This window comes from Neltuma alba, unplaced genomic scaffold (assembly GCF_004799145.2).
Source record: "Neltuma alba isolate B1F8T4 unplaced genomic scaffold, ASM479914v2 tig00012505_pilon, whole genome shotgun sequence".
Lineage (NCBI taxonomy): Eukaryota > Viridiplantae > Streptophyta > Magnoliopsida > Fabales > Fabaceae > Neltuma > Neltuma alba.
The window spans coordinates 825,161-841,432 of NW_021636973.1; the positions used below are offsets into that span (position 1 = coordinate 825,161).

General features: G+C 36.9%; 2 protein-coding genes across 2 annotated transcripts; both read left to right on the forward strand.

The window, feature by feature from the left end:
- The first annotated feature begins 7,279 nt into the window (after positions 1 to 7,279).
- LOC114727663 (uncharacterized) lies at positions 7,280 to 8,227 on the forward strand. The gene is made up of 2 exons (XM_028914352.1): positions 7,280 to 7,603; positions 7,667 to 8,227. The coding sequence occupies exons 1-2, from the start codon at positions 7,280 to 7,282 to the stop codon at positions 8,225 to 8,227; spliced, it is 885 nt and encodes a 294-aa protein (XP_028770185.1).
- Positions 8,228 to 11,526: 3,299 nt separating this feature from the next.
- On the forward strand, positions 11,527 to 16,219 carry LOC114727630 (protein OSB2, chloroplastic-like). Its single transcript, XM_028914315.1, has 7 exons — positions 11,527 to 12,024; positions 12,840 to 12,978; positions 13,289 to 13,382; positions 14,618 to 14,745; positions 14,833 to 14,980; positions 15,769 to 15,833; positions 15,993 to 16,219. Exons 1-7 carry the CDS (start codon positions 11,681 to 11,683, stop codon positions 16,137 to 16,139), a joined length of 1,065 nt encoding a protein of 354 aa, XP_028770148.1. The 5' UTR covers positions 11,527 to 11,680; the 3' UTR covers positions 16,140 to 16,219.
- Positions 16,220 to 16,272: the final 53 nt, after the last annotated feature.

Below are 16,272 nucleotides of genomic sequence, written 5' to 3' on the forward strand. Positions count from 1 at the left end.
AACAACTAGAAATCAGCTTATTGATCCTGCATAACCATCTCCAAAGGGAATATGAAGTTAATGAGCAAAAAAATGCACAAGCAAAGATGTATAATAGTTGAGTTGGAAATATGAAGAGGTAAAGAAAGACTAAGTCCGTTTGGTTTAATTCCATCAAACTCTTGTAGTGCAGAGCACTGTAACGCAATGGCAATGTAATACTAATTACAGGAATCATGTTTGGTATGTTTTTTAAGAAGGGTATGATGTGTTGTTTCTTTTTTAATAATTATTAAACACTGAATATAACAAAAAGACTATTTTATCCTTGAAAATAGTTCATACTGTTCTTCAATTTCCCTCAAAACCCATTGACCCTCCTCTCCCAGGCAGAGGAAGAGCATGGCGGGATTAGTTTTGCAATTTTTCTCGTTTAGATTTGTGTCTCATATGCTTTTTTGTTCTTTGTGCTTTTCTCAACTCTGGTTTATCACTATTAGTTTCATAATCTTACATAGATGGCAAATTCTTGTGAGATCCAACTCTTTTATTGCAATCCTGAGATATAGAGGGGACCTTGAAAAAGAGGAGAAAATGAAATACTTTCAGCTTGATACAAAAGCCATAATAAATGATTGAGTTGGTAAAATTCATGGATGTGAAGGAAAGAGGGAGAAATCTAGGGAATAATAAGGGATCTTGATAGGTTTATGGGAATTTGAACCCAATCAAAGAGATGAGCACAAGAAGAATCGAGTAAGGGTGTGTTTCGGATGCCATTTGGGGGCCCAAACGTGCATCACAAATGGAAAAGCTGAAGTTGTGGAAAAAAAGGAGTGTTTGGGCCCATGTTTTGGGAATCTGACTTTTGGCTTTCAAATGGACTTCTACAATAAGCTGCTTGGAGTTGCTTTCCCCCCCGGTTGGCAGTGCATTCAATAATACTATTAGAGTATTAATTGCATTTTAAAATTTTTTACCTACCCTTACCCTCTCTTGCATGCATATTTTCTCTCACTTATGGGTAAAAAAATTGAAACAAAAGAACAGGGGCCCCCGACCTACATCTACCCACCATTTTCTGCTGTCTCCCTACTGTCTTTCCCTGTACCCTCATTTTGGTTCTTGTGTGGGAATCGCTGCACCCTGTCTTCGTTTGTTTGTTAGTATTTGTCTGTTTGGTTGCTTCTTATTTAATTTAGTTCGTTTGTTGCAAGCATTGGTTGCTGTCTGTTTTGTCATCGCCACCGGATCTCCTCTAGTCCCGATTTAAGCTGGTGACAGTCCCCTTTGTTCCCTTGGTAAAAGATCAATATTTTTGACCCATATCTGCTCGTTTTTCTGCTTCTTCTTGGCTGTTGCTGGATTATATTTCTGTTCTTGGTTGCTCATTATTTAACCCTGATCTGTGCTTCTTTCATATCGTGTTCTGGTTCTCTTCTTAGGCAAGTGGATTCCATTTCTCTATATCCTTAATTGCTTGGTTTTCAGTTCTTGTACCTCTGGGTATCTTGGTTACAAGGACATAAACGCCATCTACCATTTCCTTTCTTGTTTGATTTTTCTGATCATTATCCTTTCCACAAGTGTGTGTTGTTGTGGTTTCCAATTGGAACATGACATTTTTTTTTCCAGGAATGCTCATTTTATATTTCGTTCTAGCATTGCCTGTCTTTGTCCCCCCCTTAAATTAATAATAATGTCAATTTTCTTGGCTGCACTGGTGTTGTTTATGAATGAGTTGCTTACTCTTTCTTTCTGCATGTTCCTATTTAATAAAAGTCTTTTTATTTTATATTGAAGAAAAGCTTAGATTATTGATATGGTTCACCATGAACTTCTAGCAACATGGGCTTTTTAACAACAATTATTGATATGCCTGCATAAAGTGATCAATCAATTAGGTTCTCTTTATTTTACTAGTTTGAGAATGAAGATTACTTCAATTTCTTAATTAAGATGGTTTTTTTTCCCTCATCTAGGTTGGCATACATATTTTTGGTCCCCATTTTATCTAAATTTATATTTTCTAGTGATTATCTTATTTTGGTGATTCAATCAAGCCCAAAGATATTGTTTTTTTTTTTTGAAATTTTATAGATAATCAAGCAAGGGAGTATATCGAACAATTTCAAAGATTTCAGCAAAAGGTTAGAAACTTATATATCTTGCTTTCAAACTAACACCAGTTATATCATCCCGAGTACCTGTAGTAATGGTTTAATTTAGGAGCAATGCATTAGATTTATGCTTTCCCCCTTTTTGGTGTTAAAGAAAGACCTTTTTCCTACTTCTCTAAATCCCTTGCTACTCTGAATGCAATTTTGTTATTACATAAATTCTCTGTCTTTTTTCCAACTCATTTTCTGTTATAGAGATGGTTCATGCACTTATTTCTATAACTTTGCTTTTAATGTTTTGATGTAAGAACTTAATATCTAAATTGAATATAACTCAGCCCCTTTGATTATATATCAACACATGGTATAACTTTGCTTTTACTAATATAACTCGGCCTCTTTGATTAGATATCAACAAATGGTAGTATTGTTTTTTTGACATTTTCCCATAGAATTATGAACAAAGAAAAAGGTAAGGTAAAGTAGGATGCAAGCTCCATGGAAATGTTCCTTAAAGAATGCATGAAGCAAATCTACCGAAAACAACATTAAGGAACATCATTTATAAAGATAGGGTGGAACAACACTCACTTTGCATTCAATATATGAGAAGAAGCAATTGAAAAATAGGCTAGATAGCTTGAAGAAAGATTGGAAGACATGGGATAATTTAACCAAAGAGACTAGTGTAGGTTGGGACCCTACAACGAATACAGTTGTGGCAACAAATGAGTGGTAGGAGAACAAAAAGAAGTATATAAGCTGTATTATCATTTGTTATAGGCTTTCATCTTTGTTTATTGTATACTTGCAAGAGAATCCCTAGAATGAAAAGTTTAGGTACAATGGGTTGAAGTTTGCTCATGAATTAACCACGATATTCAACGGTGTGATGGCATCTGGAGAGGATATGTTGGCACCATCTTTAACCCAGCCTTAGACACAAGAGGACGACCAAGAGAATGTGTACAGAGTCAAAATGGATCTACTTGAAGGATCAAGGGATAGCGAAGAAGATCTTAGCAGTGGTAGTGTAGGAGTTATGGATGAGATGGCAGGCTTTAACTTAATAGCAAACACTGTACCTAGTGGTTTAGGAAGCCATGGAAAAAAGAAGAGAGGTGAATGGTCTAGTAGGTAGAAAAGGCAAAAAATTCCAGCCTCAAGACAAATTGTGGATTCAGTTAATGCAATAGCTACCGCATCTAAGGATAGAGCGACGACACTAAACAAAATAAAGGAGTTATCAATTTCTGAGGTTATGACCGAACTGCTTTGCTTTAAGGAAATGACAAGTAACTATAACCTTTGAACCTGGTGTTTGAGACTTATAATGCACAAGAGTATTCAGGAAATGGTTGTTGCACTAAAAGGACAGTGGGAATACTTGGTAGAATGGCTACAGGATATGACATACAACCTACCATCATAGTTGAAACTCCCCTTGCTTGAACTATATTTTAGGACACCTATTATGACTTTATTTTGTCGAACTCAGACCATAGTCTTTATTGCATGTTTCTAAGTTAATGTAAGCAAAATTATGAAAGTATGCAACCTGTTGACTGATTATATGTGTTGTTTATAGTGGTAATTGCAACTTATAATATATGTTTTTAGACTGATTTTATGTGTTCGCATGTCTAACAACAAAAAATTAGTTATTTCTTACTTAAAAAATATTTATTTGTCACTTAAAAATGCTTACAGTTGAATTTAACCACATCACAGGTTACATTATCTATGGCAAATTGGAACAATAAATTTATGTCCTAGTAGACGGAGGTAGACAAACAGTCTCAAGAGGGGACAGAGGAAGATGAACAATCTCAATTGATTTCCCTTTTAGATAAAGAGATAACACAATATGAACAGATAGTTGTATTGATAAGTCAATATGTGATGCCTTATGTGTGCTAAGAGCCACGTAGAACTAGTCAACAAACAGGTCCTTTATGGGTGCATGAAATTTTGCAAGAGTATGAAGTACGGTGTTATAACATGTTTCGAATAGAAAAAGAAATGTTCATGCAATTATGCTTTAAATTGGTTAAACATGGTTTACAAAATTCTAAGTACTTGGGAGTGGAAGAAATTATTGCTATGTTCTTGAACACAGTTGGTCATAGACAATGTAATAGGATGATACAAGAAAGGTTTCAACATTCAGAAAAAACTGTAAATAGGCATTTTCATAAAGCATTATAGGCTTGTCTTAGTCTATCTAGGGAATATATCAAACCACTCGATCCTATGTTTTCCGTAACTCATCCAAAAATAAAAAAAAAAAGATAAATTATATTGGTCATATTTCAAGGATACAATGGGAGCAATTGATAGTACTCACATACGGGGTGTGGTGAGTCTTTCTAAGCAAGACAAATATATCAAGAGAAAGGGATATTCAATATAGAATGTCATGGCTATATATGATTAGGATATGTGCTTTACTTTTATGTTGGCAGGATGGGAAGGTACTGCACATGATGCTTATGTGTTTAACATTGATATCTCAACTTCATCCTTGGATTTCCCTCATCTACCTCAAGGTATATTTTCATTATCTTCAATTTTAATTACTTTGAATTCGTTTTATATTTGCATTAGTTTCACACTATCAAGATAATTTCATGATTTATTAGGGAAGTATTATTTAGTCAACATTGGCTATCCAACACAGTAGGATATCTTGGTTTGTATAGATGTGAGTGCTATTACCTTCCAGACTTCAGGCAACAACCGAGGTTTAGAAATTATAACAAAGCCTTCAATTATTATCATTCAAATTTGAGGTGCACTATAGAAAAGACTTTTCGGGTGTGGAAGAATAAGTTTTGAATATTAGACAAGATGTCCAAATACAAGTATAAAACTCAAGTCCAAAAATAGTTTGTGCAACAATGGCTATACATAATTTTCTCTGAAGAAATTCTGAAACATATAGAGATTTTATACAAGCTCAATTTGAAAGTATAATTGAGGAAGACAATGATGATCAAGTTGCTGAGACATCCTCATCAAATATACTTAGATCAAGACAAATGAATCATGCTTGTGACACAATCAAAGACCAAATTATACTAAGCACGTGATAGAGCTAAATTTTTATAAATTTTATCCCACATTAATTTAAGAATTAAATGATATTTTGGGCTTTAATAACCTTTATTCACAATTGACCGGGTCATTGATGAAAATAAAATAATATCTAAATACCAAATCCGACCTCTATATAACTTTTATGGAGTAGAAGAAGCTATTGACAACATCAAGAGAAAATATCTTTTCACCTTGCAAAGAATTCTTGCAATAATTCAGAACTTAATCTTTTAAAAAAAAACACTTGTATAGTATTTTTGTGTTTAGGCGCTAAAAGTTTTAATATAAGAAAGCAGAAGTATATATTTGATTCGATGTAGACTCCTTTTTTTTTTTGAGGATTTGTTATAACAATGAGAAAAATTTCTGCATACTAAAAAAATCAATAAATCATTATTATTTTTTTAAATAAGTTTTTGATTGAAAACACCAAGTAAATGGTATCGCCATTTTTAAAATATTTTTCAGATGATATATGACATGAAATAGTATAACTATAATAACTAATAAAACTAAAAAATTAAATAAATGAATGCGAGTAATACCCCATGTTGCATGCTTGGCAATGCTAGCCAAAAATTCTCACCTGCAGGCCAGTTGGCAAAAAGCCACCTAAACTAGCCATTTGACCCATGCTCATGTCTCCAACCCTATGAAGCCACTTTACCTTGGTTTGATCAAGTGCTTTGCAACCTCAACTCCCCTTTAAATCATGTGAAAATCTAGTCTCTATAACACTTCTAAACCTCCAAAACACACAAAATAAATAGGTCAAAGCCTATGAGTCAAAGAAAAAGCAAGGTTACGAACCAATGGTCAATGAAGCGATGCCACGCCAGGGACTAATAACAACAATGAAAAGTAGCGAACAAAGCCTCACGGGGAAAAACGAACACAGGAAGCCATGCAAGTTACTCCGTTAAAGCTTGACGGCACTCCACCGCAGCAGGAGGGTTTTGGAATCTAGAACCTTGTCCAACGACAATGAAGGCACAATCCATGAAACTCCACAAAAACCAGATCTAGAAAGCCAGATGAGGGAAGATTTACGTGGAGTAATGGGCCTGAGAGGAAATCACGTAATAAGGATGTTGAAATCAATGAATAGAGAGAATCAAGGGCTAACGATCTTCAGAGTATGGCTCCTCCGAGATTTATGGACAAGGACCTGAACCCTTTAGCTCACTCTCAAGCAGGTGCTAGATCAACGGGAAAAAAATTAAATTTTCAAAAGAAATGGACCCCGGTGGGTCAACACATAAGCAAGAAGAGAGAACAGATGTCAAAAGGGAAAGAGTAGGCCTCAGTGACTGCTTCACCCAATGCTGGGCTAGGATTTGGGTTGCTTAAAAACTGCAAGGGACACTTTCTCAACTCTCCTGATCCATTCAAAGTGCTGTCTAACATTTCAGAGGAAATCTAGATGGAAGAAGAGGAACCGAATACCTCTGGTTACACAAATAATAATCTTACATCCCACCCTGCTATGGCCCTTCATAATTCTAGTGGGCTTGAACATACTTCACACCTCTATAATACCACCGCAGACTTGGCTGGACAACAATCTACTGATTTATACCTTCAAACATTGCAATTAACTCCTAGGGGACCTATAAGCACTATCTCCCCAGTCGAAGCTTCCTCATGATTTGTCTTTTCTGGAACTGCAAAGGCTTGGGCTCTAAATCTCTCCCTGGGCTCATCAAGGAAATTAGGAAAAAGTGCTCGGTTGATTTTCTTGCTCTGTTTGAAACTAAATGTAGTGGCACTCAAGCTATCTTTCGATGCAAAAAGTTGGGCTTCAACAATTTCGACTTTGTTGATGCAATGGGTTCTCGAGGAGGAATATGGGTTGCTTGGAATGATGTGGGATTCAATATCTCTGTGGAAATCAAATCAACTCAGTTTATTCACGTGTGCGCTGAGAAAGGTGGCTAGGAGATGTTCATCACGGCTGTTTATGCTAGTAACAACATGTTCTGTCAAAGGAAGCTTTGGTTTGACCTTCAGGAACTTAATATACCTTCGGATTGCCCTTGGGTTATTGGAGGCAATTTTAATGCAACCTTATTCCACCATGAATGATGCTCTCTGCTCTTAACCCTTACACTATTGACAAGGAGTTTATCAAGTGGTATGATGACTTGGAGCTTACTGACTTAGGCCGTTGTGGTCCCTTCTTTACTTGGCATAGAGAGGGTTGTGAAAGCCGTATCGACAGAGTGGTAGCCAGTGACAAGTTCAAGGAGTCCTTCCCCGAAGCCATTATGAAGAACTTACCTTGGTTCAAGTCTAACTACCAGCTAGTTCTTCTTACTCCCACTTCTGTTACCACGCGACGTAAACAAGAGAGGCTGTTTCGCATGAATGCTGCTTGGTTTCTTCATGATGACTTTGACACAATGGTCAATGATACTTGGAAAAAACATCTTTGCTGGGAAGAGAATGTTAGCTTTTTTACTTCGTAGGTGAATAATTGGAGTTTCAACGTGTTTGGTCATCTAGGAAGACAGAAAAATCGCATTCTCAACCTCTTAGATGGCATCATTAAAAACTATGGCTCCACCGATTATTCTTCCTCTATTGAAAAACTTCAAAGATATCTTTGGATGGAGTTAGAAGACATCCTCATTAAAGAAGACTTGATGTGGGCCCAGAAAGCAAAATGCAAGTGGTTTGCTATGGGAGATAGGAATACAAAGTTTTTTCACGCAAAAGCAAATGGGAGACGATGCAGAAACAAGATTGAAGCTATTAAAGATGAAGCTGGTATTTGGACTAATGATGTCTCTCGAATTAAGTACATGGCCACTAACTTCTTCACCAACCTGTTTAGCAACGAGGACATAGATGGAGCTTACCCGCAAATTGATTGTACCTTCGCTCCCTTAGACAAGTCTTACAAGGAAGATCTTCAACGTAGAGTCTCCGAGGAGGAAATTAGAGGAGCAATCTTCAGTATGGGAGCACTTAAATCCCCTGGTCCTGATGGTTTAACGCTCTCTTCTTTCAACACCAATGGAAGATGATTGGCCCCTCAGTGATCAAAGTCATTAATGCTGCCTTTGAAGACCCAAGCACCATCCAAAGACTCAACAAAACCTTCATTGTTCTTATTCCGAAAAGGGAGTATCTGGAAACTCTTCGTGACTTTAGGCCTATTAGCCTTTGTAATGTCATTTATAAAATTATTACGAAAGTGATCTCTAACCGCATTAAATTCTACCTGCCATAGGTCATCTCTCTTAACCAGTGTAGCTTTGTCCTGAGCCGGACCAGCTCTGACAATATAATTGTTGCACAGGTAATTATCCATTCCATGAAGAATATGCGAAAGAAGAAAGGATTTATGGCAATCAAAATAGACCTCAAAAAGGCCTATGACCGGGTTAGATGGGATTTTGTTCTTAAGTGCCTTGACGAGCTATAGATACTAAGCAACGTTAACATTGTTATCAAAGCCTGCATTACCTCTGCTTCTATGCAAATTCTTTATGAGGGAAGTAAAGCAAAAGAGTTCACTCCCTCTAGAGGCCTATGACAAGGAGACCCAATCTCCCCTACCTTTTTGTAACTTGCATGGAGAAACTTGCCCTCTTAATCCAGAGAGAGGTGAATTCGAGTAGTTGGAGACCTATAAGATTAGGTAAGGATGGCCCTCCTATTTCCCATTTATTTTTTGCTGACAATTTATTACTTTTTGCAGAGGCAACTATGGACCAGGTCCATGTTATCAAAAGTTGTTTACAGAGGTTTTGTGAAGCGTCGGACAAAAGGTCAATGTTGACAAGACTAAAGTTTTCTTCTCTAGGAACGTAAATCACAATAGAACCAATGAGTTGAGTGAGGTTTTAGACTTCACCGACACTGCTGACCTCAGCAAATATTTAGGAGTTCCTCTTCACCACAATAAGGTCTCCAAAAGAATGTTCCCATTCGTAGTGGACAAAGTTCGTGACAGATTGAGCAATTGGCAGATTTCCCGTATCTCCTTTGCGGGCAGAGATACACTTACCAAATCTGTTATTGCTGCTATGCCAACTTATGCTCTGTAAACAACTAATCTACTTGCACCCACCTGTGATAACATTGAAAAGAAAGCTCGTGACTTCTTATGGGGCTCTTCAAATGAAAAACGTAGAATGCACTTGATCGCTTGGGATAAGGTCTGCACTGACAAGAAATCTGGAGGCCTTGGTATGAGGTGTATCAAACAACATAATCGCGCCTTCATGATGAAGCTTAGATGGGGGCTAGTCAATGATCAGGAGTCACTTTGGGTCCGTGTGATAAGAGCTAAATATGGGTATGACAACGAATTACTTCCTCGCATTAACCCTCAGAGAGCTGGCTCAAATAGTTGGAACGGCATCAAACAAAATTGGAGTAAAGTCGAAAATGGGATTGAACAAGTGTTTGACTCAAAGGGGATTGTTCGCCCATGTTGGAAATGGGAGAAAAGTGGCTCCTTCTCGGTTTGTTCAGCTGACTGCTCTCTTAATCCTAACATTGATGTGTCGCTAGGAGCTTGGTCAACCATTTGGAAGCTAAAGATTCCTCAACATTGTAAAACTTTTGCCTGGTTATTCCTTCATGACCGACTCGTCATGAATAGCATGAAACAACGGAGGGGTCTTCATCCCACTAGTATGTGTGATCGGTGCAAGATGAGCAAGGAAGATGGGGTCCACACTCTACGGGACTATCACGATGTTTGTAGCATGTGGGAGCCCCTCATCCACCCAACAGTACAAAATTAGTTTTTCTCCTCTACTGGTTTGGACTAGTTAGACATGAACCTAGAAAGGAAATGTGGCAATAAGGACTGTGATTGGAAGAGCGCTTTCATCATTATCTGTTGGCTTGTTTGGCGGGACAAGAATGATCGGGTACACAACAACTCCTGCCCAAACATAATGAGCACCTACTCGAGAGCCATGGCGATCCTTAGCACCATGAACCGAGCTAACAACATACTCCACAAAACCAATCTCACAAACAACAGGGTGCACAGTGTTGATGCGGACCTGTTGGTGGAGCCTGTTGAAGTATCCGTTGATGTCGACAGAGCCTTCTCTCTTAGTAACTACAATGCTGCTTGTGGGAGAGTTCTCAAGGATAAGAATGGTTCGGTCTTGGAAGGGTTTCAGTTTCGGCTTACCTCCGGAGATGCTTTATCAGTTGAACTTTGGGGCTACCTCATGGGTTTAAAGAGAGCCTGGGACTGAGGTCACAGGAAGGTGCTGTTACGCTCAGATTCCCAGGAAGCATTGAAGCCTCTGCAATCGGAACCCCCTGACCTACACGAGGACTTCAACCTGATTATGGAAGCCAAGGAGATGCTGCAACGGACTGGCAAGTGAGACTTCAATATTTAGCTAGGGACGATAACTAGGTGGCAAACTCCTTAGCAAAAAGAGCCCTGGCGAATCCTTATGGCCTTTAACTTCTGGGTCCTGTTGCTATCAACCGCCTCATAGTCGTAGGCCTTGGAGTTTAGTTTTAGTTTTATTTTCCTTCCTTTGTATTAAAAAAAAAGGTCAAAACAATTTTTAATTTTTAAAATTTTTCTTTATTTTGATTTTTTTTTAAATTTTAAATTATAGGTTTTGATCCTTTAAATTTTTTTTAATTTAAAACATTAGTTCGTAATACTCAACAAAAACTTAAACTATTTTACTCCTTGAATACTGATAACTTTATTTTTGCTCCCACCCTAGATGAGTGCTCAACTCCGTCCCATCACTTTTTTTTTAAAATTTTTTTACAAATTTAAATATTTAAGAAATAAATGAAATCTTTGAAAATTTTTAAATTGCTACTTTTTAGGTGAATAAGTAATACTCTTGGAATAAAAATTAAAATGGATCTAAATTTTTAGGGGCGAACTGTATAAACCCGTTGTTTTTTTTTTGTTTGTCCAGAGTATCCTTTTACCTGAACAGTAAGAGACTAATCTCTCCAGTTACTGTTAGCCGTCAGGCGCCGTCGCAATGACCTTTCCCAACAATATTTTTTTCATATACAACACTCTCAGGATCGAACCCAAGACATAATATTTAAGATACCAAAAGTCTTTTTTACTTAGGGGTGCTTGGATAACTCCAAAAACACTTCTCAAAAGCACTTTTCTGCAAATCGAAATAAACTTTTCTACATATTTATTTCGTATACTGTAAAAACACTTTTAAAACTACGATTTTGTTTCTACTCAAACACATCTCTCAGTGAACACTTGTTGGTTGTATTAGCCCATTGTCAGAGCAAGATTAATAGCGCTAGTAACAATAACAACAACAATAGTGGTATAGTAAAGCGAGGGCATTCCAAGTCCTGATCGCATTCGGAGTTGGAGAAACCGAGGAAGGCATGCTATGATCTTTGACCTTGAGAAGGGCGGTGGACGTGGATAGTTCCAAGTTTGAGGGTTTTGCTAAAACCTCATCGCTGTCTTGTTCTTCGAAGCTCTCTGTAACTTCGAAATGTATGCACTGCGCCGAGCAGTACGAGTGTTTGCTTCTTCGGCCATTGCAACGGGGCACCTTGTTTCACATCCCTCAACCTTCATTCGTCAGTCCTATGCCACTGCCGCCACTACCCGTCGGAGATCTAAACGCGTCGACGAACCTTCGCCACCTTCAAAAGACGACGCCGTTTCTGACAGACAGAGGCCCCCCGTGATTCCGTATCAGCCGAAGGCTGCCAATTTCGTCAATATCATTGGTCAAGTTCATATGCCCGTTCAGTTTCAAACTTCTCCCGATGGCAAAACTTGGGCTACCACCGTTCTTATCCGGGAGCTCACTCCTGATTCTTCCCATCTTTGGTATGCAACTTTTGCTTTCATGCTCTTACTGAGTTGCATATGATTTTTCTGTTGTTAATTTTTGTGTGGTTTTTATGGTACTTTTTTTAATATTTCAAGGCATATTGTCCATATTGTTAGTTGAACCACTATCTCTCATGTTGTGAATCCCATTATTAACTCAGCAAATGTATATGCCACACGTTGTTGAAAATACTACTGGTGCATAAGTCATGTATTTTTATTGACAGGTGGCTTCAGGTGATGCAGTGTTCTATTGAATTATTTGCACAATTGGGAGCTATGAAAAAATGGATAGATGTGGTAGATTATACCGGATGAAATAAATTCCAAATTTCATAAGAGTGAGGGTATTTCTTGGTTTTTAATAGCTAACTAAAGTTGATTAATAGGAAAATGATTTAGAGAAAGGGCATGTGCTAATGTGTGTTTCCTTGTTGTTCTTCATTTGATAAGCTTTTATATTTTTTGGGATTGTCAGATTCGTGCTCTTAAACCAACTTGATATTGGACATTCATTTATATGAAACTCAAATGTTTCATTGTGCCAGAAGATTAGTTGAGTTGTCCAAAGGCCGACATCAATTACATTGTTCGTATATTAGGAGATACATGATGTTATATCTCTTATTGCAAGTAATATAACTGACGTCTAAGTCTATTTTCTTTTATATGAAAATTGCTTTGATTGTTTTTTTTTTTTTTTGGGTACTCACTACGTCTATTTGGTCATGGAAATGTTGAAATATGGTCCTTAGGATGTTTTTAGTTCTATCTACTATTGATTTCATGCCCATCTCCTCTTATTATATAAGGATTCCAGTAAAATTTGAGGGTGATTTGGCTCATGTTGCTGCTTGCCATCTGAAAGAGAATGACTATATACATGTTGCTGGAGAGCTTGGTGCAAATTCATCTTATTCAAATGAAAGTAAAGGTCAAAGCAATATCCAGGTATATTCCAATCGGAATCCTTAGGTTCACATGCATTATTGGTTGCCATAATTGATTGTTGCCACGGTAGATGCATTTTATTGTCCTTAATTTTGTTATTTGTATATACTAGAGAAAAATTTAATTTATAATTTTGAAGCTATTTGGGTTGTCGTGGTTTAAGTTGAACCCATATTTGTTACCAACAAAGATGGCAAGAAAGTTATCATTTGTTCAATATGTTTATCTCATGCACTTGGGGCCTTATTACACATGCGTGAAAGCTGTTAGATTGAATATATACTTCACATCTTTGGTTTAATCATATTAGGTTTTGGCACGAAGCCTCAACTTTGTCCAAGGATATCCTTTAGTGGAGGAAATATCTGCAGCATCAAAGCAACAAGGAATATCAGATTCGTCTGGTAATCCCTTGCTTCTGGTTACTATTTCTTTCTCTTGGTATGGAAAATTGGGGATTAGATGAAATTAACAAGAATATGCAAGTAGTTTTAAAAAAATTGTCGTACATTTAACTACATGGAATCTATATCATGCTTATTCAGATTGGATGGACTACAGCAAATTTTCAAAAACTTATTGAGTCAAATTTAAGTCTACAGAAAAGCTAATTTGAGAAGCTTCATTGTAACTTGGAAATGGTTCAGATAAAGTGTTGAACTCTAAGTGTGTTCAGACTCGATATCTGTTTCAAGTTGATGGTTCATAATCTTATTGTATTGTATGGAAGGCTATATGTGTTTCTTGAATCAAAGTAAGGAGCTGTGGTTTATTGGGACCTTGCTGTCAAAGGGATGTTTATTCCTTGTGTAAGTGGTGAATCTATTTTGATTACATTTGAAGGTGGCCAGGCCTGGTCTTGTTTCTACCGCTTGTGTGCAAATAATCAATCACAAGTGATGAAGGATGGTTGCCATGAGATCAGTGAGCACTGATATTACATTCTATCGGTTCAATGTCAATGTAGAAGAAATGTGTTGTGTGTAGAGATCTAAAGGCCAGAAGGACGAATCTTAAGGGCTATTTTGTAATATAATGAAGTTATAGAGTTAGGATGGGGACTGAACACCATTTAGAAATGCCAAGAGAACACGGAGAAATGTCAATAGGCTGATGTGTTGCCTGAGCTTTGAATATTCAAAATAATTAATATCGTAGCATGGGTCATTAGAATCTAATGTATGTGTCCTAATATTAACATTATTGTATACTGCGTAATATTATAGTAGTGTCAAGAAAGACAGTCGGACAAGATATCATATATATGTTACAATCAATAATGGTGTTTTTCTTATGTTGAGGAATCATGTTTTTATGAATACTCATGGCAATTGCAAAGAGTGAATTCTCTACCATAGCAATATCTCATCGTCTTTTACTTTACTATTCCAACTCTGTCTAATATTAGGAAAACCCAAGTCTACATAATTTTGTTATGGTATTAAAATAGCATGACTAGTTTTTAGTCTGTCCAAGCTTGTAACACCATCATTTGCTAGTTTGTGCTGTCCTGCTGCTTGGTAATATAAATGAACTTGGGAGTTTTTGACATTTTGTTGTGTCTATCTTAGCTAGTGTTAAGCTTGGCGGTTGGCACACTGACTGATACTTTTTTTTTTTACCTGATTTATATTTACAGACAGAACAAAGAAGAATTTTGGCAGTACAAAGAACTCTGACTCTGACCCTTTGTTGAGTTCTTGGAGAGACCTTCTAAAAGATCCTAAGCAATGGTGGGATTGCCGTGACAGTAAGCACAATGGATTGGTAATGATTGATGACCTTTAACTTGGCATTTTTCTCTGACTGATTTGTTCTGGAAACCTCATTTTTTTTCAAATATACATATAATAGGTAAATTTTAATTACCCTGACTTTAAGCGCAAGGATGGGAGTCATGCACTCTGGCTTGATAGGGCCCCAAACTGGGTTCTTTCTGATCTCGAAGGATTGGAATTTGATGCTTTGATTCTGAAATCCAAACAAGCAAAGGAACAGAAAGGTCTGTATGATTACACTTCTTATTCATATGACCTGATCTTCCAAATTCTGATGCATCCTAAGCATAGTTGGCTTGAGTAGAGTTAATTTAAAGATATTCTCGTTGTCTTTGGCTCCTTCAGTTTGTATCTAGATTGAAAAGAATCTGCTTTTTAATTTTTTTGTAGCCTTGATATGCCCTCCATATCATGTTCGCTGAAAATTTTAAAGATCTTTGGCACTTTCATTTCCTCATATGTTCATTTTTGTCATTTTCTTTGGGATATGAGTGTCAAGATTCTTCATGTCCTATTACAATCCCCTCCTTCGCCCAAAAAAACATGTGACATGGAACGGAAAGAATTAATATATCATTACCAATATACAATATTAAATCTATAGCAAAACACAGAATTCACTAAACATGGGTCGTGGAACCTGTTCCTCCAATTTTATTCAATGCCATTCTAAATTCTAGACCCTAATTCATTTTTCTCAAATAAGAATTCTAATCTAATTCTACTAGGACAAGTAATTGAATCCTATGGCCTGGGTAATTTTAGCTTAAGGCTCAAGATATACTAATTCAAGACAAGAAATAAATACTAATCTTACAATGGGATAAGATGTCCCTAGACCCAAATGAGTGAATTTAGAATCCGAATATTCTATAAATAAACCATTAATCTCCAAAGACAAACTCCGATGTTCATATTATAAATATGTTATGAATATATGTGATTCTCATTATTACTATTTGTTCATGCTACGTCAATATGTTTTGAGGTCATATACTTCCACTTGGTATAGATGATGCAAACTGGAGGGACGTGGTAGAAAATCCTGATAAATGGTGGGATAACAGATCAACAAAGGTAACCTCAGTTTCTCTGTTATTTTTATGGTTCTTTTTGGTGAAAATTTGCATATTGATGTTACAGTTGTATTTATATTGTAGAAGGCTGCTTGTTGTAGTATTTAATACTCAAGTTTATGTATGGGATTTTGTTTATTTCGTCCCTTTTGTTTATCAGAAAACTGAAAGATCTCCTGACTTCAAGCACAAAGAAACCGGTGAAGCATTGTGGCTCAACAGTTCCCCAAGTTGGGTACTGCCAAAGTTGCCACCTCTAAAGGAGAAAGAAGTAGAACCTAACGCCAAACAAGAACTGATTTCATAAGCTGACAGCACAGAACCAAGTCTATTCACCATGCTCATGTTTGATGTTCCTCTGTTGCTACCATTCTTTTTTACTTTACCTTCATGAGATCCTTACAGTCTGATTTTATCTTCTATTATACTGATATTTTCAG